The 24,956-nt window shown below is 42.5% G+C and overlaps 1 protein-coding gene across 2 annotated transcripts; it reads left to right on the forward strand.

Annotated features, from left to right (window-relative positions):
* The first annotated feature begins 2,594 nt into the window (after positions 1–2,594).
* LOC128423310 (V-type proton ATPase subunit S1-like protein) lies at positions 2,595–20,926 on the forward strand. Of its 2 annotated transcripts, XM_053408316.1 has the most exons (7): positions 2,595–2,772; positions 9,311–9,351; positions 10,441–10,502; positions 12,194–12,426; positions 14,509–14,559; positions 15,025–15,268; positions 20,000–20,926. In XM_053408316.1, exons 1-7 carry the CDS (start codon positions 2,678–2,680, stop codon positions 20,300–20,302), a joined length of 1,029 nt encoding a protein of 342 aa, XP_053264291.1. In that variant the 5' UTR covers positions 2,595–2,677; the 3' UTR covers positions 20,303–20,926. The 2 variants fall into 2 exon arrangements, with proteins under 2 accessions (XP_053264291.1, XP_053264292.1); XM_053408317.1 differs by lacking the exon at positions 2,595–2,772 and having other exon boundaries at positions 9,332–9,351; positions 10,441–10,528.
* The last annotated feature ends 4,030 nt before the right edge of the window (positions 20,927–24,956 follow it).

A 24,956-nucleotide genomic window follows, 5' to 3' on the forward strand; every position in this document is an offset into this window, starting at 1 on the left:
TTTCCAATCCGACTCAGCTGGGAGTGGGGAGATCATGTTCTCACAAGCATACCGTTATCATGTTTTTGTACTCAGTATCATTTTGATCTGGCGTGTTTTTTTAAATGCTCTCTGGAAGACTCGTGGCAGAGAAAAGTTTCTTTTGACCAGTCCCCCCCCCCTATAATTATAGAGGTAAAAATGTTGCTGCCATATATGAATTAATGTCTTTTAAATGCTTCTAAAGTATGTAGACGGGTTCTCCTCCAGCCCTTCTTTTTATTCCCTCAATAAGGTGAGTTGAAATAATTTGAATCCTGTCTGTTTACATCAACTGAAATTCCCCCCCCACCCCAGTTCCCCTTCTGATCTTTATTTATCTCCACAAACAAATGTTTTACTGTGGTTTCTTTTTTTCTTCTTCATAAAAAGGGGTGTGTTTTCTGCCAATGCACCTCAGCCATTACGGTGGTCTGATTCCTCTCTTTGTTTGGTTAGGCTGGGCTTTTGTTGTAATATCTGCATTTGGGTTTCCTGTCAAATGAAAAGTGATCTGGACGCATACGGGCTGGAGAAGGATTTGGAGATTATCGTATACTCTCTGTATCACTCGAGGAAAAAAATAATTAAAGATGGTAAATCCCAAAGCCTAATGGCTGCAGATGCTAAACCCCCTGCTTAATCCTATATCTAGGTTGCATTTGACTGGCCTTCTTAATCGGTCATTTCTTCACATGATCACATCAGTAGGTATATGACACTAGCTAGTAAGCAATAAAGGCAGCATATATTCAGGGATGCATACATTGGACCCAAAGAACAACTAAATTCTTTCATCCAAATTTTGCAATCCAAATAAATTTATTAAACTTTTAAGATGTCACGGGACTCTTCATTATTTTTATTGCAGCAGATGAACCTGATTAATACATCATCATCATCATTACTATTATTAGGCAGCCCTGTTCAGGGAAGTTTTTAATGTGTGACATCTTAGTGTATTTTTGGTCTTTGTGGAAGCCGCCCAGAGTGGCTGGGGAAACCCATCCAGGTGGGTGGGGTACAAATAATAATAATAATAATAATAATAATAATAATAATAATAATAATTACTACTATCCTCCTCCTCCCAGTGGCAGACCTTGGGATCTCAAATTTCAGTGGCGCCCTGTGTGATGCCATAAGTTGCCCGCCTTCTCATGCTCCATTCTAAATTTCCAGAGTCTACTGTTGTTCCCCTGAGGCTTAGTTCCCAGTGTGACGGAAGCGGTCACACTCCCTGTAATCCACCTCTCCTCCTCTTCCACCCTTTACCATAAGTTCACAGGGTGGAGAAACATAAAAAGACAGTATTACAATCAATTAAAACAGTTAATCAGAATAATGGAGTGGCTCCTAACACCTTTATATACCTCAGGTGTCGAGGGCAAGGGTAAAGAGATATATTCACATCATATGTCAATGCAGATGTAGATGGATTTATTTTGCCCAATTTATTCAGCTTCCATTCTTTGGATTTAGGATTTTATGAGCAAGGGCTGAAATAATGAGAAAGGGCAAATGAACGGAGAGCAGTTTACAGCAATGAAGGACACTGGAGCCTATAATTCTTGAGAGTCCTTGATCATTCGACGTCTCCTTGCTGGAGGTCCCTGTTTCAATACGTGCTGCTCAGATGTTTCAAGCTTTCATGCATTACTCCACACAAAGCTACATTTTGCACCAGCAGGCAGTGGGGGGCTGTGCTGCTTACCTGATTTCCTAATGCTGGGGTTACTGCTAGTTACTGGCAGGGAAAGGGTGAGGTGGCAGGGAGATTGGTTCCACCACTGCCCCTGAACCAGACCAACCTGCTCCTCCTGCTTGCCCCTTTCCCTTCTTGGTAACCAGCAGTGAATCTGGTGTTGGGAAGCCAGGTCAGCGGTTTAGCCCACCCTCCCTTTCCAACCATTAGTGATAGAGATCAGAGTGGTGGTGCTGGGCAAGAATGAGAGAGACTCGGGTTCAAATTCTGCTCTGCCATTAACCCTCCTCCTCCACATTTCCCCAATTTAAAGTCCAGTCCTTCATATTTCCACATCACTGTGATTTTTTAATTAATTTTATAAAAAAGGTTCTCGCAAAACTTTGTCAGCATTTTAGTGTACATTTCTCCTACCACACACATTTTTCTATGCAATTTAAACGAGCACGTTTTTGCAAGCAATTTCCTCTAGTAGAATGCATTTTTTTGTATATATTTTTCCACGAATATGTGCATTTTTGTGCGCAGTATTTGCTTTGAAAACTGCATCGCAAAAATTCAAAGAACTGTGAATTTCAAAGGATACCTGCCCCCCATCCCTAACTGCAGTCTTCTCTTCATTTAGGGAGCTAGTACGGAAGCGCACTTGTCAAAAGACGCTTCTTAATGACCAGCTCTATTTCCTCAAGTGTTCAGTTGCGTCTCTCCCCCCCCCCCCCCGCTGGCATGAATTGTAAGTCATAAAAGAAAGCTGGCTCTATTCAATAGAGAAAGACAGCTCAGGACAGCCTCTTACTATGTATAGAGAGTCTAGAGTAGCCCATGTGGCCTCAGATGCTGCTTTCCATTGGTTGGCTGTGCTATCCATCACATGGTTCATGAGACTACTGGCTCAGCTCTCGTTGCTACACATGAACAGATGTGCTCGGTCTGGAGGGACCGATTCATTTCTCAATGGAAAGCAACACCACCTTTAGGCTTTTACTTCTCTTTTTCTGTGTAGGATTCTCAGCCCCTGTGGACCAAATATTTGGAAGGATGGAGAGGAGGTAAGTGATTTTGTCAATATTTGCAAATAGCACGGGTGTAGCTGAAATAATGTTGTTTATGCACGGGAGACCGCAAACATACCTTGTATTGTACATTTACAAGGTGGTTGGTTTTTTTAAAAAAACATATATTTTTTAAACGCGCAATTAATGCAAAAGCAAATTGTTTCAGCCTTTAAAGATTCTGTAAGCTAGTTCCGTAAAAGCAGGCTTATGAACTTCAATGGGACTCCTCTTGAGAAACTGTATTGTCAATTGCACATTAACGGGGTCCTCTTTCATGTGATTTTATAGCTGAAGCTTGAAGATGAGAGATGAGTCTCTTTTGCATTTCTCTTTGCTTTTGTGACTTCACCTTCCTTCTGAAGTGTTAATAGCAGAGATATAAATAAAACAGCGTAGGTGTAAAACATGTTTGCAGAACACATTGTCGATGGCATTTTTTAAATGAAAAACACACAAAAGGAAGCTTATTGTATGGATGTAGATGCAGTTTGAGCTTCATACAAAAAGAAGACGCAACCTAATCTAAGCCCTCCTGTTTTCATCGCTGTGAACCTGTAACGCACTGTTTCATTTGTGCAGTATAAATGGATCTCAGACATTTCAGCAGGTGTTGGGAGTCGACTTGAGGGAAGCAACAAACAGAAATAATCATAAAGGGGAAATAGCTAAACTGAATTCTAAGTATTTTGTCTTGCAGCCACTAATACATTTAACAAATACAGGTCAGAAAACACTGATGAGGATCACACAACTACTGATGAAATCTGTGCATTTAGGGTAACAGGGGCATGTGGTGATTTGCTTAAGCTTGTATTAAGAGATCTGTGGCTTGGTTAACTGATGAATTAAAATGTGCTGTAACATTTAAGTTGTTTGCTCTGATGATGGTAGATTCCCAATTAAGAAGTGTTGCACGTCATGGAGTTAGGTGATGTAACTTTCAAAGAACTGAATTTAAAAAACAACAACTTTACAGGATCAGCTCACAAGTTGGTTCCAGATGTCTGATTTTATGTTGATGAAAGCCTGGTCATATGCTTGGTTTAACATGCATGAAACATAGTTTTGAGGTGGTGGTGATTTTTAAAGCTGACATGTTCATTCCTCAACCATTAACTAGTAAGTAGGAGGTACTTAACTAGTAGTTTTACTTGATACTATTTTAAAGTTTGCATTATCCTTCAATGTATGTTAAATTTCTGCAAAAAGCAAAGATAAAGGAGTTAGGAAAGCAAGTTAAACCTTGCAGGAGCTGAGCTCATAAGCAAAACAAAGTTCCTTGTAAGAGTAAAGGGCCTTTTTCAATTAAGTGTCTGTTGAAATTATTTATTTTATTTCATACCATTTATATACCTCTTGATTGTAAACAAAACAAAACAAAACATTGAAAGTGGTTTAGAGTTATCAAATCAGAACTTCATAAAGTGATGCGTGTCAGTGATGCTGTCCTGAATATATTGTATCTACTGCGTTGTGCCTATCAGCTTTCAAGAAAAATATTTGTGGAAAATATATCTATATACTGTATGTCTTGAATGTGATCTGCACTGTTTGGAAAGCAGGGTTCTCTTGAGTCTGGAGTCACTCTGGGATAACTACAACCAATGTCTGTGGTTTGCCAAAGGGTGTGATTCTTGATTTAGTGCCAAAGTCACTGGGGAAACTTACACCTGGAAATAAAAGCAGGAGGTCCTTAAGGGAAGAGGCTCCTCTTCTCAATGGAGGCTGAAATTATTGCTGTTGTATAAGAATATACAACGGCATGCGTATAAAACACATATTCTTGTATATCTCATTGTCTGCACTACTCAGGTTGCTTCAGATGAAAGTGTTTGCATGTTGTGAGTGTGGAGAATTGGCTTGCCTGAATTCCAGGCGCCTTATCTGGCCTGCATGAGCCCAAATAGACAAGCAGAATCACCATGAGCAGTGCTAATAAATAAAATGAAAATATCAGCTATTGTGAGGTCCCCATGTAGGAATCAATTCTTTGAGAGACTTTCTGCTCAGCTTCTTGTTTTGGCATTAACAGTGGCTGAAGATGCTGCTCTTAAATCCATCAGTGATGAGGTAGTGCTAAGGTGGAAAGTCATTACTGGTAGACATTATCATAGAAACAGAGAATTGTAGAGTTGGAAGCAACCATGAGGGTAATCTAGTTCAATGTCCAGATAGATTACCACAACTACACAGCCTTCTGCTTGCTGCTGATTGGATGTGTGTGAGCATTGGGATGCACATCCCTGTGGGAACATGGGACGTGGCAGAAAGCAGGTTCCTTCCTATTTGCCCATATACCGTATTTTTTGCACCATAACACTCACTTTTTTCCTCCTAAAAAGAAAGGGGAAATGTCTGTGCGTGTTATGGAGGGAATGCCTATGGGTGGCATGCCTACGGATTTTCCTCCTCTAAAAACTACGTGCGTGTTATGGTCGGGTGCGTGTTATAGAACGAAAAATACGGTAACCCATTACTGTCTACTCTGATTGGCAGTGGTTCTCCAGGGTCTCAGATCTTTCACATCACCTGCTATTTGATCCTTTTTAACTGGATGTGCCTGGAAGTGCCTGGGAACTGAACCTGGCACGATTTGCACGCCAAGCTTATATTCTACCATCTTAATTTTGATATTCCCTTAAACGCAATTGTACTGAGCCCAGTAAGTTTTTTTAAAACACATAGTTCAAAATCAAACAAAATAACCTACTGTTATATTATACAACATACAAGTCCTTATCATGCCCTTTTTTTTTTGCAACATCATATCCCTGGACCATCTGTGATTCAATCATATTAATTAACAAGTTCGTTGCTAACAAACTCTATCCTCTTGCATGACCTTTTTTCCAATAAGCAAACCAGATTTTGTTATCTTGTTGATGGATAATGCTATCTGATAAGTAGGCACTTATACTCTTTTATACATATAATCTTACGTAATTGGGCATTACTTAGTGATTAGCTGTTCCAGTGCCGTTCATTAGAGCTAAGCCAATTTCAGTTCTGCTAGTGACAGATCTGGAATAGATGAGATAACCAGCGCACAGGTATTAAATGATATAATGGGCCTAGTATTGCTCGGTTTACATCCAGATTGCATTTTGCTTGAAGGCCCAAATTATATAACACATGGATCATGGGCTGTGTACAGATTACTAGTTCTGTGAAACAACTGAATTGACTTTCCCTACTGTGGCATCAACTCTGATCAAATGTCAGTAATGTTATAACTGTACAAAGGTCATGAAGAAGGGGAATAGCCTCACGGAGTGGGGAGCCAGTAGCAACTGCTTCTTCTAGCTTCATACATGTCAGTGGAGAGATGAAATTAAGTAGATGGAATCCTGATTTGTCTTTTCAGGGGTCAGTTTGAAATACAATGAAAATGTCAGAAAACAATTTGACCAGAGACAATATAGAACACTCACAATATAGACACAGATGCCACAGGCAATGGCGATCTCTGAAAGGATATAATTGATATATAGGCTATGTACATATATATTTTATTTGTGTCCCTTCGCTGCAGAAAGGACCTACCCATCTCATATCTCCAGCTGTGACCTGAATGGGGAATTTGAGAAATCTCTGTTTTACATTGCCTGTAGCTCCAATGCTAAGGCCATCTTGCTTGCCAGGGTCTGGCTCCCCTCTCATCATGGCAAGGAGGGCAAATTGCTGTGCCCAATGTTATGGAACTTTGTTTCAGAGCCAAACTTGGGCTGTGCATGCACATTTGAAGCACATGCCTTCCCTCAAAGAATTCTGGGCACTGTAGTTGACCCCTCACAGAATTTCAATTCCCAGCAACCCTTAACAAACTACAGTGCCCAGAATTCTTGTGGGAGGAAAATGTGCTTTTATGTGCTACATGGAGTTACATTTACAGGTAGGTAGCAGTGTTGGTCTGCTGTAGTAAAAAAATAAATCCTTCCAATTAGCACCTTAGAGACCAACTAAGTTTGTCATTGGTATGAGAAGTGAAGAAGTGTGCATGCACACGAAAGCTCATACCAATGACAAACTTAGTTGGTCTCTAAGGTGCTACTGGAAGGAATTTTCAAATGGAGTTACATGTAACTTTACCCCCCCCAACAAATGGCTTTTAAAAATAAAATGAGAAAATGAAAAGCAGCCAAGGGAGATGGCAGTCAGGAGTGGTTGGAAGGGCTGGTGGTTGCCATCTCTGTTTCATCTTAAAATTACTCAACCCCAGTTGCTTTTCTCCCTATAGGGAAAGATATAGATAGACTTATATGTTTTACACTGCAATGGAAAAGCAGTTTGAGAAGATGATTTTGACAAGAAAAAGAGTGATCAGGATAACATTAAGCGCCTCTTCTCCACCTGTTCTTCCTTCGTTCTTAAATATAGCTTCCAGTGTGTGCTTAATTCACTAAAATAGAAAAAGAAATGTGCCTGGAAAAGTTACTTTAAATGTCACATAACATGTATTGTATCCCTTAGATATGTTGTTATGGGAAATCTACAGAACCCACAGAATGAATCCTAGGCCATGTTAACACATTGCAAGACCTTCACACAAGCCCATGGAACATGCCAGCATGCAAAGAGTGTGTCACGGTTTCCTAGACACAACGGTGACGAGGACAGTCTGCAAATTGCAAGGAAGCAAATAACCATCCAGGCTTCTTTGTGACAAACACCACCTGCTTCCCTAGAGGAGTGGGAAGCTCGCTGTTTGTATCTGTCAGTCTGTGGCGTTCTGCAGAGGCTCGCAGATTACTCTTGCCACCAGGTTTCTAGCAGAGTTATGCATATTTCATTGGGGAGTGCACATTTAGCACTTTGTGGATGTTCTCCTGCTGAGAGTAGAATCTTGTTACTTTGGCGTGAAACACGGTTTCATTTTCTGGTGGTTTTCTGGGAGGCAGAAGGCAACCTCCCATAAGTGTCAGATTCTACACCAGCATCTCATAGCAACTGCTCAGGGACACGCCATACGCCTCGCTGGGCGTCTAAACAAGCATATCCACCTTCTTGCTGTGAATTGATGTTTCACACCAATTAGGCTCCTTCTGAGACGAACTTTTCAAATGTGACATAAACCTTCCTTTCGTTCCAAACATCACACGAAGGGGCTTCACAGCAGCTGTGCTGGAAGTGCAATTCTCCAGGTGCTCCTCTAAACCATATGGCCTGGCTATGTCCTCTTATCTCACATTTCTAGACAGATGCAATTAATCATATTAATTTTGCCCCTGGCACATTTTGCAGCTTTCTTTATCTCTCTTGTATGTGTTTTCCGTCTAAAACATGGGCACTCGCTAAGTACCAAGAAGCGTTGATGTGAAGGGTAGTGGTGAATTTTTTTAAAAAATCAGCAGGACTACAGAATATTGTCAGATCCCTCAGGCTTTTGTAATCTTCTATTTTTATGACATTAATATTAAATCAAAAGGGCATAAGAAGAACCAGCTGCACATGTCCAAATGCCCATTTAGTCCAGCATCCTTTTCTCACACTGGTCAACAAGATGCCTCTTCTGGGAAACACTCAAACAGGACGTAAGCACCTAGGAGGTGACATCTAGGGAGGCCTGGGGGGGCAAGGGACCCCCAATATTTTCAGGGAAGGGCCAGACCCCCCATTCCACGGCAGTCCTCAAAAGGATGTGCAAGGGTGAAGAGGCTTTGCTCTGCCACATTCTTTTGAGGATCGCTGGGCAGGGGCGTAGGAAGGGGTGTGTGGCCCAAAACGGCAGCATGGGGCTTGTGTCCACCAGGCAGACTCTGTGGGCAGCTCGCCTTGCCCCCGTGGGTGGCTTGCCCCGCCCCTGCCACTCCTGCTAGCTACGCCCCTGTCGCTGGGGCGCCTTCCCAGAAGTTCTTAGGCCCATTGTTCTGAAAGCAAATGATGGATATTCCAATAGTCAGGATGTACCAAGGAGACAGTGTTAGAAACTGAGATATGAAAGCTAGGAGCTAAATGGCACCTTACACCTAGGTTATGGATGCAACAAAGGACAGTCTAGGCACACTTTTTTAATAACAAGAACACAAAGCTGAAAATGAATGAACTGCCGCCAAAACATTATGTTCATTTTTCACATGGCCTAGTTCTTCCCCTAACTATCCCCCTAATATTCTTAAGAGGGTCTCTTCTCTGGTCTTCAGAGAGTAGCTGGAAGTGGGGAGGCAGTTTTCCACTCTGTAGTTTTTATCTGAAACCTTAGGCGCAGTACTGGGCTCAGAGCTCAGAAACTACTTGTGCTAATGAAATTCTGAACGCTGCAAGGAGAGAGTGGACAATAGTCAGTGTCTGCAAGAAGGCATCCCAAGGTGCAAGAAAATGGACCTACTAGCTGTAGCCACAGAATGGACAACATGGTGGCTAGTTAAGGCTGTGTTTTCCGTAGCCTTTGAGATTTCATTTGCATTTAATAAATGCATTGTTTTTCAGGTTATCTTGCAGCTCTGCTTTACCTAAACACTGATCTGGTTCAGTATGGTTCAGAAGTTGAGAGAATAGTGCTGATTTACTGTTTTGTGTGTCTGCTTTGTTGCAGTTTCTTTGCATTCTCTGACCAAGACTTGCTACAAAGAAATGGTAAGGTTTTCAACTTCCTTTTGAATGAAGTGGCACCAATGTTCTTGGTCACTGTCTACAATTTATGATTAAAAAAAAGTATGGAAGCTTTTTGTCCATATGAGAACCTGACCAAGGATTTAGGACATTGTGTGGCCTTAGTTCTCTGACAAGAGTCTTCCTTTGCATAAAACGGTGCCCTGGCTATGGTCTGCTCTGACACCTAAATTATGTTCCAAAGTCCCAAACTTAGAAAAAAATATCCAAACACCGCCCCCTGCCAAAGTTTCTTTTTTTGATGTACTGGTATATCAAAGCACAAATTGCTTTGCCTTTGCTGGGTTTCTTGTGTGCTTACGGTACACACACACACACACACCACACACATATACATATATACATATATAATTTTATGCCGGCCTGTTTCTAAGCTGATTCTGAGTTTTTATGACACTTTTATGATATTATTTTATTGATTTTACTGTATTTGTTGACTTTTGGAAATCACCCAGAGAACTTTGATTGATGGACAGTCTAGAAACAGGATGTACAAACAAACAAACAAACAAACAAACAAACAAACAAACAAACAAGATGAATAAAGTTTAGTACTGACCACACTGAAACACTGCGTTCTTACTGCAGTGTAAATATACCCTTTCCTCTTCCTGTGGGTGGGACCGGGTGTGTCTAGAAGTAGAGGTGGCTAAGCAAAGATGTGCAGTGCTATAGCCTGAGAATGATAGGAAAGATGGAACAGGAGGGAGAGCATCTCAAGATGTTTATGAGCACCTGCTCACAGTGTAACTGGCATGCTTAGCTGCACCTTGGAGAAAGTCCCAGAATCATTAAAAGGCCCAATTTTGATTAGCTGTTCTTTCTCAAGAAAGAAGAGGTACATACATGTACTTCCTATTCTACCCAAAATTCAGTTTGTAGCATATTTTGAAAAGGGAGGACAGAATTAAAAAATGATGGGTGGTATTCAGCTAACTTTTACTCAGGGTAGATATGTCCATCATGTTCATTATTTTTTGCATTAAGTAATGTATGTTGTTGAAAGGCATTCCAGCCTATAGACAACAAATATTTTTATTTCTTCTTCTTCAGGCCGACGATATGATGGCAGTGTGAAGCCAAAACTTAATTTACAACAAATAACATTTGCACAGGTATGGAGGTACCAGGAAACTGGATTGTAAGTTCTTCCATGATGCACATAACCATACTTTTCTTCTGAATTCTATAGGGTAGCTGTTATGCTGGTCTGAATTTTTTTTCAGTGGAATATGTAGTTTGTGTATTGGAAAGCTGTTATCTTTTTCAACCGTGGAGCAAAAAATCAAAATCAAAAATCAAGGTTCCGGATGTATTTTGAAAGGTGCTTGGCCCCTTGCAAGTTCCGTTTGATTAGACCAACTTTTACTCTGGCACAGTTTCCATTGACTGCAAAGGCAATGCTGTATAATCAAGAGACATTAAGATCTTAGTTGAAAATATTGGGGCAGAATGCATAATTTCGGTGCAGCCTCTGAGTTTGTAATCTTGGTGTGAACTTTGCTTGGATAACACATTACTTACTACCGTACCTAAAAATGCAAGGTACCTGTTTCAGTGACCATACAAAAAATATTATACTAATTCTCAGAACCAGGGGTTCAAAAGCTTTTAATGACGTATGCATATTAGTAGAGCTTTGCATTTCCTCAAAACTTAAAAGTCTGCAAATATCTGAGCTATGTACTTGAACAATTAGGGGGTGTTCACATGTTATCTTGCACCTGTGCACAAGTTGTTTGGCTGTGTTCGGCTGCTACTGAAAAAGAATCTACTGTGATTCTTTCCCTTATGTCAGTTTTCTGCCCACCAAGTCATTAATGCCATGTTTTCTGTGTTACTCACTGCTGACCTAAGATTTGATATCTTGTGTTCCAAGTTCCCACAAAACCACTGATTTAGGCTTTTAGGCTTCAGTTTGAGAATCTATTCCCTAAGTGGACAAGCAAATAGTTTTGTTTGGATCTAGACAAGAAAGATAAGCAGATTTTCTTTTCACCACCACACTTCCACAAAAATGTAATTAAAATTGCTTTTTTTCTTTCTACATTTCTATTTTCTACATTTGTTAAACTCCTAATCTGACTTTTACCACGACACAATGAGTTTCACAGAAGTATTTTTAATGAGCTAAGAGATATTCCTGCATAATGGTGTGTAGGGGAAAAGACTCATGTCCTTCATATCACAGATGAATTGTCCACATTAGATGATCTGCAGTTGGAATGTCATCTGGAAAAGCAGGGAATAGTTAATCTGGTGCCTTCCAGATGTTATGAACTATAACTTCCATCAGCTGCAGCCAGTATGACCAGCGGCCAGGGATGATGGGAGTAGTAGTCCCATCTTTGTAGCTCCACATTGGCTGTCCCTGAATTGTTAATGTGTGTCAGGTATGCTTTGCCAATGCTCATGAAGTTCACCTGAGGATTATTATTTTAGCATTTCTGTGGCACATTGCTAACAACATATATCCCATTTTATCCATGAAGAATCCTGGAAGCCAGTTTTAAAAACTGTCTGGTGAGCTTTTATGCCTCAGCCAGGATTTGGGCTTTTGTGTTTCAAACCTACCCACCTACAAGTCTCTGCTTTACACTGAGCCTTGCATTGGGGGTAGGGAAAGTAAACTACTGCTTTTCAGCATACTCCACAAACCCTTTATGGTGAAATGCTTTATGCTGAAATAACAGGGACTGCATTTGGCTTAAAGATTCAAAGATAATTTGCATGCTGCTATTGGTATTAATTGTTTCATGGCAAAGGCAGACCTGCTAACTCTGAACTCTTCCTTGATTATATGCAGATTGTGAATTACAATGGAAGCAGCAAAGAGAATTCAGAGAGAGAGTCTGTCATCCACACTCACTACAGCCCTCTCAACATCACAGTCAATGGAAGCCATTGTATTCTTTTTTGGGCCAGAAGGATCATGATTAGGTTTCAGAATCACACACAGCTGGACCTAACAGACAAGACATTTGGTGTTCATGCCACCGTGGATGTTGCAGATTCAAACTGCAGTGAAGAAAATGCAATGTAAGATTATGACCTACTGTGCTCATGAGTTGCTTGTGCCTGGTGTACAATTGAAGCAAATTTAGAAACACCCACATAGTATTGTCTTTGCGTCGGTGCAGCCTGTGATGCTGCATGGCTGAGCTGTTTCGATGGCTTGAAATGTCCACCAACATCCCTATTGCTCAGGCTATAAAGTTAATAGAGTATTTGCAGTCCAGCTTCTGTGAAAAAGGTAAACCTGCCAGTTTATCTGAGATGAACACTTCACACAGGGCCAAGAGACAGAAAGAAATAGGTTTGTTGTGCTTGCTGGGTGGACTGGGGAAAGGTTCCAAAATGTAGGTGAGAGGAAGGACAGAGAGCCATGAGCCAAGATATCTGAAGGAAGGATGCACAGCTAGGCAGTAGACTGAAAAACTGGAACCTGAGGGAAGGGTAGGTGAAGAAATGTTGCTTTGGGGAAACAGGGAAACCAAAGCAAGAGGAGGCTAATTATACTACACTTTCCAGAGTTCCTTGGGAAGAGGGATCAATTTTCAAACCACACTGGGAATTGTAGCTCTGTGAGGGGAATAGGGATCTCCCAACAATTCTCAGCAGCCTTAACAAACTACCGCTCCCATAATTACTTGAGGGAGAAGGCCATGACTGTTGAAAGTGGTATCATAGTGCTTTAAAGGTATGTGTATTGTGGCCTAAGAAAGAGCATGATTCCCAGCTCCCTCAGTAAGGTGGTGGCGCAATCCTTCCAAATCCTTCATTTAGGCTAGTCACAGTTCTCTTCCGGAAAGAGGTTCTTCAGCTGATGGTCATTGACCAGAATCTCTCACAGTTTGAACACACCTGGTTCCTTGGCCGTCCTCCAAGTGTCTCCTTTGCAGAAGTCTGGAAGGTTGCCGCAAGAGAGAGAGGAACAGACTTGCAACAGACACTGATACCTGGTTGTTAATTTATAGCCTGTATGGTTTGCTGGTTTTGTTAATGGCTGTTTAAATGGTGCTTATGTGGATGGTTGGAAGTTTTAAACAGGTTCAATTTATTTATGATCACTTTGAGCCTGTGGTTTTATGGAATTGCCTCAGTTTTTATATTTTACTGTCCTGCACAAACCCCCAGGGCCGTATGTTATGAGATGGGGAAAAAACCAGCAAGTTAGCTTGAGGGAAGTGTTGCCAGCCTTGTCCCTGTGGGTGCCATGGCACCGGCAAAGGGGTTCTTTGCTGTCTCCATGCACCATAATCCTCAAATTTTCAGCTTTCATGCTTTTTTTAAAAAAGGAAGTTTCTTGCATTTGTGGAACCTGATAAATGAGGCAAAACATACAGACGCAATTCTTCTCATTATTAGCCTGCTTCACCTTTGTAGTGTTTAACTTTGCACTCCCCCCAAAATGAGGGAAAGTCCCCCCCAAACATATTCTAAATGTGCAGGTGAAAGGCAGAGAGATGCATTGGGGACAGAGAGGGAGAGGCACGTGTGGCCTGTGTGTGAGAGGAGAGGGAGGGAAGGAAGGAAGGAAGGAAGGGGCGTGTTATGCTGCTGTCTGTGAGAGGGAGTCAGCAGTGTTTGTGTGAGGGTGGTGTGACTATATGGTCTGTGTATATGGGAGAGGGAGAGGGAGAGATGCACGGGGGGGGGGGGAGAGAGAGAGCGCTATGTACATATGAGGCGTGTGAGTGTTGAGTGTGAGAGAGTTGCCTGTGTCTCTGTATGTGTGCTGAGAGTGTGTGCATGTATGTGAGGCAGTGACTGCAGTGTCACCCCTTTTATGTTTCTCCTGGTACTAGGGAATGTTCCCTGTTGTGACTAAAAAGCAGCAGCATCACTGTGCGTGCTTGTGAGGGATCAGTATTGTGTGACCTCCACAATCAGGACCAGCAAGACCTCTCTCTAATTTTATGTTATGTCATGCCCCCATGTCAGTCATGTTGTGTTATTCCAGGCGCCCAAATCCGGCACTAGGGCCTACAACTCAAAATGTGCCCACTGGTCCAAAAAGGTTGGCAATCTCTGGCTTGAATAATACAGTTTAGCTACCTTTCTTATTTCTTCTTTTTCACATTTATGGATCTAAGCTGACATTGTTCTTTTTTGTCATAGGCTTTCACTTAATTTTGGCGACATTGACAATTTGAAGGGATTTGTCATCAGGTATGTCTTCAAACATGAATTCATTTTTTTTCTGGATCAGGAAACATCTTATATTAAAGCCTGTTTGAACTGTTTGCTTATCACTAAGCAAACTGGAGGCTTTAAAGCATTTTAGATAGTCCTATAATGGAGGAAAATGCTGTCATAAAACACTACCTTAAAATACAATTCCATTCATTTCTGTAGGAGTGTTAACCATGTGTCTAACTCTTCCTTGTTGAAATGAATGGGGCTTAGAAGCATCTAACTTTGACTGGCAATGTGCTTGGTGTTGATAGCCCCAAATGTGAATTTTATGAGAAGCAAAATTCTGCCCTCAATTGACTGGAAATGCAAAGAGGTTTTTGCCTGACCCCATAATACAGTTGGGTATTTCCCCTTGATAAAAAGTAATGGAAGGAAACAGTGAGATCTGTTGCATCTAAGACTCTGTTTCTTTTATTTCTCTGATTCCTCCTCTCCCAGATTCATGCTGACCAACAGTTATTACAAGCTGTCAATTCAAAACTGGTTTACCTTACATAGAATCCAACTCATTTACAACCAATCTGTACAAGCAACATTCAATGCGACACGAATACATGCACCAGCGAGCTACTCCTATCACTGTGAACATGTTAGCAACTTGCAGAGGTATGATGCGCTCCTGACGCCCAGCTCCACAAATGATGCAGCCAAGCTCTGGGAAGTCACTTTTATTGACTTTCAGGTAATATGAGGAAAAACCAAAGCAAGTACATGTGGTCAACCTGTGGTCCTCCAGGTGTTAATGGACTACAACTCCCATATTCCCTGACCTTTGGTCATGCTGGCTGGGGCTGATGGGAGTTGGAGTCCAACAGTGTTTGATGGACTCAAGTTCCTGCCCCTGATGTGCATGGTGGCAGCAAGAAAGCTTAATGATCTACTGAAAGCAGATCTACTGATATGATACGATATCTTTATTGTCATTGTCCCATAAGTGAAAAAGTTGAACAGGAAAGAATGTAGTTTCACCTTTGTTATATGACATGCAGTACAATTGTAAGCATATTTACTCGGAAGTAATTCTCATTATGTTGGTTAAAAATATATATATTGTAAAGCATTTTTATTCCCCATTCAAAAGGATTACAAATGCCAATGATAAGACAGTCCCTGGCATCAAGTTTAGAATCTAAAAGACATGGAGACATGGCACAAAGGGAAAAAGGGTTAGGAGGGAGGAGAAAAACAAAAATCCAGGAACTTTTTCTTAGTTACGTTCAATGGGACTCTCTATTGGCCATGCTGGTTGGGGATGATGGTTGAAGTGCAACAACATCTAGAGGGCCACAGTCTTACTACCCATGTTGAATAGACGTTTGTTGATGACTCTGATTGGGCTTCATGTGCAAAGCAATAATACTTTCTATGATGTTTTGAAAATCTTCATGCAGGACTATGCTCTGCATCCCCAAATATCTGCCAGTCAACTTCATGGGGGAACATAAGGAGAGCCTCCTGGATCAGGCCAGAGGCCCATTTAGTCCAGCACCACAGTGCCCAAGCAGATGCCTTTGGGAAGCCCAAATGCAGGACCTGAGCTCAACAGCCCTCTCCCCACTTGTGATTCCCTGGAAACGAGAAGTGATCCAGAAACCACATAAATCTGAGCACCTATATTTAACCTGACTTGCAAAATAATCCTAAGCATTTCAACTGGGTAGCAGTGAGGCCTACTAAGTTTAACAGGGCTTAGTAAGTATGTCTAGAATCACATCCCATGGCTAGCTAAACACAGTGCATTTGTCACTGAAAATGACAGCTTCACATTTATCCTTCACTCCTTTTAGGTGGGAAAATACATGACGTGGCATCACCATTATTCTTTCTCTTCTCTCTCTCTCTCTGTCTCCATGTGGGCTGGGAGGAAGCAATAGCATGTTGCCATTTCTGGTGACAAATGCACATTTCATAAAATGTCTAGTTTGAGCCTTCCTCTCATTGCCTCGTTTTATGTGGGGATAGATCCCTGATTGCTCTGCCTTCCACAGTTCAGTGACAAGATCACTCTTGGGGCAGTTGCTGAGGTCAGCTAAGGAGAGGATATAAGGGCTGCTACTGACTCTTATCTCCTTATGAGGATCAGAGGAAAGGGCGAGAGGGCAAGCCTAACTGCTCACTCCAAAAGAGACAATTTAGCCACCAAGGAATCTCCCTTTCTGTCACCCCTTCTTGTGGGATGTGGAATGAGCCAGCCTCCTTCCTTTGAAGTTGCAGTTGAAATGTGTAGCTGAGAGTCTCAACAGCCTCAAGTTCTGTCCTGAGGCTTTTACTCATCTGCATGGTGGGTGCTGGAGTCTAGACATCTATCATCTGTTTTTGATCACAGAACACTGTGGGGAGTTTACCTTCTGAAAAAAAAGGTCAGGTGGCAGCTTCTGTAATGTATCAGGATAGCCATATCCTCAGCTGGTTCCCTATCGGGTTTTGATTTTAAATATATAACTCAACATTTTTACATGAGAATATTTCAAATCTTAAACTGATTGTGCTGTTGGGGAGAGACTCTTTTTTCCTCGCTTATTTTTACATGTTGGCTAGGGTGCCCACTCCTGTTTTTCAGCATTGTTGATTTTCAGCTTCTACAAGAATAAATGTCTTCCTGGAGAGAATTTTTACTTTGAAACTGGCTCCTGGGCTCCTGATTCTTCTGTGTTTGATGGAAGAGCAATCTGCGCATGTCGGGTTGTTGTGCTCATGTCCTGCTCACAAACTTTTCACTGGCATTTGGCTTGGCCACTGTGAGAACAGGATGCTGGGTTAGATAGGTCATTGGCCTGATTCAGTAAGCTCTTCTTATGCTCTTACGTATAGGCCCATTACCCACTGTCTACTGTAGGTGAGCTGACATGTCGCCCCTCAGATAAATAGCAAAATCATCTCCACCTCTGTAATGGATTTTTCTAGAGTTCCTGCCTTTCTCTTTCTCAACATGTATAGCATACACACTCACTTCAATCCAGGTGTAGTGGGAGGTTCTGCTGTTTTGACTCCTCCAATCCTAACCTGGTTTGATAAAATTAACACCCTGGTTCTGTGGCTCAATGGGCTATTGACCACAGCTATTTTCATGTATAGTTTGGGGATCAGCGGAAGAGTCATGAGCAATGTAGATTGGGAAGGGGACATTATTGAGCCCCTGTATTAACTTGGATAAATGATTCAAGATATTTCATACCACTTCTAGACAAGAGCAGGAGGGTCTGTGGCACACAGTCATGTGTTGCAATGCTCCCTGGCTCAGCAGATTGGAGAAGGGCCTATGTATGTTTTGTAGAGGACACTATTATATCAGCTCTGTTATGTATTGAGGTTCTCACCCTGGCCACCAGGGGTGTTGTGTATATAGTTTTCACTCAGGTCCACGTAAGTTAATTTAGGCGGGAAACCCTGGGTTGTTGTCGTTACAATGTTGACAATGTTGACAGCCGGCTGCCTATAAAAGCAGGCTGGCTGAGCTGTTTGCAGTTTAGTTCAGTTCCAGCTTACTATAAAGAACCACTTGGGAAAATCTCTGTGTCGACTGCTTTGTCCACCCACAACTTGATAAGCTCAGATCTGGACTTGACTTGTGGTGCTCATTTTGAAAAGGTTGGCAACCGCTATTCAGAGGGTCTTTCTGGTAGACAAGGGGGTAGGACAGGTGACGAGTCACAGAGAGATAAGGATAGAACTCCAAAAATGCTGTGCATGGAACAATGAGTGCTGCTTAGTTGCAATTCTAAAGGCCCTTAAAATAACTAGAGATGGATGAGAACCCCATCCCTCGTGGGGAGGAAGACCTATTTCCCCCAAAGTTCTAAACATATTAATAATTTGCAGCCCCCCTGTGATCTCGCCAATTCTCTTACTTGTTGTGGCATCTTCAGTGCAACTGTTGTCTCTCTCCTTTCATCCTGTACTGCTCCAGAGGTAGAGAAGAAGGCATCTGAGGCCTAGCTCTGTTTTCCACTGGTAGGGCAACCTGGGCGGAATTGCATTGCTCTCCTGCCTTGCCAACACTGTGTGCCACTTCTGGTTGCTGAGAGGGGAAGGGGGAAAGCAGCAGGGAACTCGGCATGATGCAGGTGCATCAGCAGAACACATCTGATACTCTCTGTGCCGTGCTTGCACTGTGCTGAGCTCCCCACTGCCGTGCCTCCTCCCACTCTCAGTAACCAGAACATTGACCTGTGGAGTCCTGTCAGCCACACCTGGTAGGGGCCTTGGGAAATGAGGTTTCCCCAGGGCACTAAACAAACATCAGGTGGGAGATATTCTTCCACAGCTCAGGTTAAAATCAGAGCTGAGTAAGAACGTCACAATATTTATCCTTCAAAGAACGCTGATGCATTCTGAGAGTTATAGCCTGAGCCTGAGATGTATGAACAACTGCATCACCCACAGCATCAGCACAAGTAAATTCTGCAAACCTTTATATCTCTATCTGTATAAACAGGTCTACCTCAACAAATCAGTTGATTATGGGTTGCCTTGGTAGCAGACAACAATAAAGTAGTACGTTTAAAAGCCAGGCTTACACCGAATTACAACGATTGATGTTCAAGAATCTTGATTGCTTGTCAAGGCCCCCAAGCCAGCCCCCCAGAAGAAATAAATTCACACAGACACAGATTTGGGTTTAAGGTTAATGGGCAAAATTTAGGTCGCAACTTTATTGATTACAGCAAATGTGAGCGGTATTGGCTTAGGCATTGGCAATAGGCTATATCTGACTCCTGCTCACCTTGCAGGGAGTCAGGGAGGGTTAACCATCAGTGAGGAAACCACATCGGGGAAACCCGTCTGCAGCTCTCCTCGGTGTTCCCAGAGGCCTGGCATGGCCCTAGCCCCTCAAGCGGACTTCGGACAGGATCCAGGGCCCGGATTCCTTTAATGGAATACCCTTGAACATGGAGGAGCAGGCAATGGCCTACCTCCCCTCCACCCATATCAATAAACAAATGCCTAACCGCCAAACTTTACAAAGTTGTGACGATTGCCAAGAGGTTGGCGAAAACCAAGTGGCCCGTGCCAATCTGCCAAATGGAAAAATCCCTACCCGTCCCAAGACAGGCGACCAACCAAAGTCCAAAGCAAGGCCAGGGGGCACCTAAAACAAAAGGAAGGGTGGGCGGGTGTTTGGCAGCGTGAAGCAGGTGCTCAGCACACGTCACGCTGCTGCTTTTATACCCCCCACGATCACCCCACTCAATCGCGATTGGCCAAAAGAGGCCGGGGGTGATCGTGGCGCCACCCTGGCGTAAAGGGCATCACTCCCCCCATGCCAGGGAGGGGGAAAATTGTATTGTGGTCCTACCCGCAACCAGGACCGTCCTTTAAGATGATCCAATTTAGCAATGGGGAGAAAATAATGACATGCCTTTAGCCAGGAGAAAGAGGATTTTTAATCCACACCATTTTATTCTCTCAACAGATTCAAGGATTCAACATTGAAGACGGGCAGTTTGCTTATGCCAAAGACTGTGCATCTTTGTTCCCTCCAGCAATTCTGATGGGCCTGGTGATGTCTCTGATTTTGCTTCTAGTTCTGGCCTATGCTCTCCACATGCTGATACACTTGAAATCCCTTGACAGGCACTATGAATGCAAAGCTTCTCCTGCTTACTTCCCACAGATGAAAGATATTGATACGGTAGATGAAAAAGAACCCCTGAGAAACAATGGGATTGAAGTATATGAACTTAGAAGTCAACAGTACTCAAAAATCTATATTTAGCAGTTGTTTTTTTGTTTTCCATGGTTAGGCAGCATACTATTCCTGAGGAACTTTCGCATCATGTGGGCTCATGTTAGGATTTTGAGCATCTCAACTTTGATTTAAAACAAGATTTCTAGTCCTCATGGTTGTAAAGAAAAAAATGTGGAAGTGTTACAACAGTGTGTGTCCTAATTTCTCAGAAATTCAGAAGCAAATCAAAATAACACCAATTTATATTGTGGTTCCAATAGTGTAAGTAAACAGCATGGTTTTAGAAGTGACAGTCTCATGGTCAGGAACATTTTAGACCTGTCATATTGAGTGTGTGGAATCTAGATGCCCAGAAAACTCAGCTAACAAAGTGGGAACTTATGACACTTCAAAAACTGCCAAGACTTCCACTCCAAATGAGAGGAAAACATCCCAGCCAAAGTTGCATAGCAAAAATTGAAGCTTGATCAAGCTTCTTCAGAAGCTAGAAAGTGAAGACTGCTCTTTTTTTCCCTTTTTCTTTTTGCCATGACATGGGAAGACTCTGAACTACAGTTTTGCATGAAGTGAAATGACCTGCTCTACTTAAAGGTTGATGAACAGAGATTTTCTGGTGCTGAAATGGCGCCAATCTTTGGGCAGAAGGAAACAGCTGCAGACATCCTTAACTTGGAGGCCCTCCAAATGTTTTGGACTACAATTCCCATCATTCCCAGCAATGGTCAAGTAGTTACTTGTAGTCCAAAATGGTTGGAGGGAATCAGCTTGGGGAAGGTTTATCTTAAGTGCCCCAGTGAGCGTCTCTCTTTCTGCAACATACATACGACTCCAACGATGTAACAGAACATGTTAATTGCTGATCAGCTGCCAAATGGTGCGTACCTATTATTGTACCTGTTTGCATTACAGAAAAGTGATATTTCTGCTAATCAGCAAATGATGTGCTGCTTCTAAAGATGTTATGCAAATTGTGTCAGTTACATCTCAGTGTTATGCAGATTTGCTGTGGATCTCTTATCTTGCGATGCTTTTCCAAGGGTGCCCTCAGCACTGAGCAGATTTCTCACTTCTGTTGTATCTCAATTAAGTTATCAGCACTTTCTTTTTTGATGTTCCATTCTAATACTTAGCTAAATGTTTTTTACTACATGACTTCTCTGATAAATGATCAAAGGATATCAGACTGTTGGCATTAATTTCAAAAAATGTGTCATTGAGAACAAGGTAAAAGAAAGCTCTCAGCGGGAAGGAAGAAATTAATGTAACGAAGATTAGCTCTGATACTGTAAAAGTAAAGCCCTAGTCTTCCCCACTCATTTACAAACCTTTGCAAATCGCGTTTCATAATGAAGGCTTTGAAAACACTGAATAAACACCCCTTCAAAAGCAATAGGCCTCTTAGCAACAGTATAAATAGAGTCTACTGATGGAAAGACTTCCTTAACATGTAGAAACTAGTTCAGTACTAATTTGTTAAATTAACCAGTTTTAAGTCAATCTTGCTTTGAGGTCAAACACAATCTGGATTTCTGTGATATTGTACTTGGGTTCCCCTGGGTTATGCAATGTAACCATCACCCCACCTGTAATGCCATTGGGCTCCCAAGAGGCACTTTAGGTGCATTCAAGTGGGAGTTTAAAGTATCTCTCCCCACACTGCTAGAACAGAAGATCCTCACATTGCATCAGCTACACAGCTGCACCTTTAAGTCAGGGGTGTTCTGGGTCCTTATCTACCTCCATAAACTAAGCTTGACAGGTGGGTGGAGCCAGCTACCTGCCAATCACATGACATCACCATGATTTCAGGTAAACAGCATATCGGTGGTGCCTGCCGAATCCCTTTGGCCCCACCTTCTTTTTCTTGTTCCCTACCTGACATCATATATATCTATGGATACAAGGCAGAGCCCATAGATCATAAAATCAAAAACTTAGAAAGCACCCTGGGTATCATCTAGTTCAAACCATAGCTATCAATGTTTCCCTTTTTTAAAGGGAAATTGCCTTATTCCGAATAGGATTCCTCGCAAGAAAAGGGAAAAGTTGACAGCTATGGTCCAATCCCCTGCAATGCAGGAATATGCAGCTGTCCCTTACAGGAATCAAACCTGCAACCTTGCCCTTATCACCATCACACTGGTGATAATCAACTGAGCAGTTCAGGCCAAATGGGGAAGCCTGAGAGGCTCAACTATTTATATAGGCTGGAGCTTCCCCACCACTGCTTTGAGTGTGGACCTTTTCCTTCACATGTATTGCCAATGTGGAAGGCCTGAGCCAGATCAGGACCCTACCATGGGGGATAAGGAGCTTTATAGCTTTGTGCTTGTGATATGCATTGGGAACTCCCATTTGCTGATTTTTTCATGCAAATTGCCCGTGAAGGGAGCCTGAGACAGATCAGGACCATAGCCAGGGCCAAAGTCCACAAGCTGAAAAGTAAAGCTAACAGAACATATCTCTACAGGGGTTTTTTTTGTGGGAAGGGGGCACAAAGAAGATGCTTTCAGCAACCCCCATCCTTGGGTAGCACCACCTCTTCTTCATCGCTGTTGCTGTGGCCGTGTTCACTTGCTGTTTTGTTCTGGGCAGTATCTGGAAGGGACTGATGCTGCTTTTTGTCACTCATATCACTCCTCCCTCACTTGGAGAGGCTAGGTGAACAGGGAGCAGCAGCAAGAGGAACAGCAGGGTCAGGGGGCTCTTCTCTTTGGAGTTGTGCCTTGACAGGTGTCCCCTGATCTCAGTACTTGACACTGACCCTGTATCCGGGGCTTCAACATGAGTTAGTACAAAATGGCGGACACACCATAAAATGATTTGCAAAAACCTGTGGCTGACCATGTGGAAGGTAAAACAAGAAGAAGACTGGACTATTGTAGAGATGGGATCCTATATGTACAGCGTGTTTTATGTATCTTCATTTACAAAGTAGAGCAATCAGCCTGGCATATCAACATCTCTCCCTGCAACGAATGCTCCATACGTTTTCTGCATGAGTCTGCCAGTAGCAAGAAAAAATACAATTGTCTATGAGTGCCATCAGTTTGGTAACTGGAGAGAAAATGGGCCATCTCACCTGAGGCAGCGATAATGAACCTGTAATAGCCAATTTCCCTTGTAATAAAAGTAGCTGGGTGAGGGGAAGACATGTTCTGCTTTAAATCAGCTTAGTGTGTTACATAAAGTGGCTATTGGGGAATTTATGTGGTAACAACTGGAATGCACTGTTTTGAGTTATTTATATGGTGTGACAGATGTGCATGTTGTTGGTGGGCTACTTGAAGGGACAATCTCGGGCAATATTCTGACAAATAAACCCAAATGCAGGTCGATGGAATAACAATGAAACGCCCCACAGGCACTTCGGCACAGAATTTTGTTTATATGGTACACAAGAGCCATCTAGTGGCCATTTGTAAACATTTGTTGTTGGAAAGATGCTATTTATTTATTACAGGATCACAACCTTTCTTCGAACCCACCAAAACGAGAAGGCAATGAATTACCTTTTGACATTCGTAGAATGCTTCCTCATGGTAAAAAAAAAAGGAAAAAAGGATGGAGACAAATTCCCCCCCCCCTCCGTTAGATGGTTTTCTTTTCACCTGATCTCTTGTACCTTTTATTCTTGCCCTCAATACTTTTCTCAGCCAGATCTCTCTGTCTTGATGTCTACCATATTGTGATGCTCTACAAACCCCTCTACTGCACGCACTTATACACACACAGATGGCAAGAGGTGGGGGCATTTTGCAAACAAGCTTCAGGATGACACTGCAGGTAAGCTGCAAGTCTGCCGTGGTATAAGGAGATTAGATGCAGCAACAGAATCTCAGAAGACGTCTCACTGGATACTGGATTGGAAGGTTCTGCAGGCCTTGCTCACCTGAGGGTTCTCCATCCTTGCTTGATGTGATGATAATGTTTCAGATAATGTTTTTGTACTACTCCTACAAAGTCCCATCCACTCACTACTTGTGTCATATTGGAACCATGCAGAGCCTAACTGTGGGGGAACACAAGTTTTATTGCTCCCTTATACACTCATCTTATAGTCGAAACAAAATAAAAAAATTCCTTCCAGTAGCACCTTAGAGACTAACTAAGTTTGTTATTGGTATGAACTTTCGTGTGCATGCACACGTCCTCAGATGCATGCACACGAAAGCTCATACCAATAACAAACTTAGTTGGTCTCTAAGGTGATACTGGAAGGATTTTTTTTATTTTGTTTTGACTATGGCAGACCAACATGGCTACCTACCTGTAACTCATCTTATAGGTCAGATACAGACAAGCAGGGTGCCTCCAGGTTTTGGAGGGTCCTTGGGCAGGACACACTCTGTGCACCTCCTATCTGTCAGTGCGATTCCACCGTAGGGTTGCCACCCATCCCTAGAAAAACATGATCGTCTTGTTTCTAGAGGGGAGAAAAGCATCACCTGTCCTGTTTGGACTTCAAACGGGATGCCTTTTTCACATATTCAAGCTCCTCCTCCTCCAAACTGTGTGGACAGAGAGTGGGTCCAGTGGAGAGTGAGAGCCTGAGAGGACGTTTGTGCAGGCAGAAGGTAGATCCATGAGGAGGGGAGCCAAGAGAGCAAGAGTCATCGCAGGATGTGGGCAGAGGGTGGTATATGGCCAGGAGGAGGAGTTTGAGAGAGTTTTTGAGTGG

This window comes from Podarcis raffonei, chromosome 11 (genome assembly GCF_027172205.1).
Source record: "Podarcis raffonei isolate rPodRaf1 chromosome 11, rPodRaf1.pri, whole genome shotgun sequence".
Lineage (NCBI taxonomy): Eukaryota > Metazoa > Chordata > Lepidosauria > Squamata > Lacertidae > Podarcis > Podarcis raffonei.

What these genes read in the sequence shown, in the direction of transcription:
- LOC128423310 (XM_053408316.1), top strand. Translation starts at nt 2,678, where the DNA reads ATGGAAAGCAACACCACCTTTAGGCTTTTACTTCTCTTTTTCTGTGTA. An exon ending in TGCAGTGAAGAAAATGCAAT is followed by an intron (nt 12,427 to 14,508) that starts GTAAGATTATGA and finishes TTTTTGTCATAG; the next exon opens with GCTTTCACTTAATTTTGGCG. An exon ending in TCACTTTTATTGACTTTCAG is followed by an intron (nt 15,269 to 19,999) that starts GTAATATGAGGA and finishes TTCTCTCAACAG; the next exon opens with ATTCAAGGATTCAACATTGA.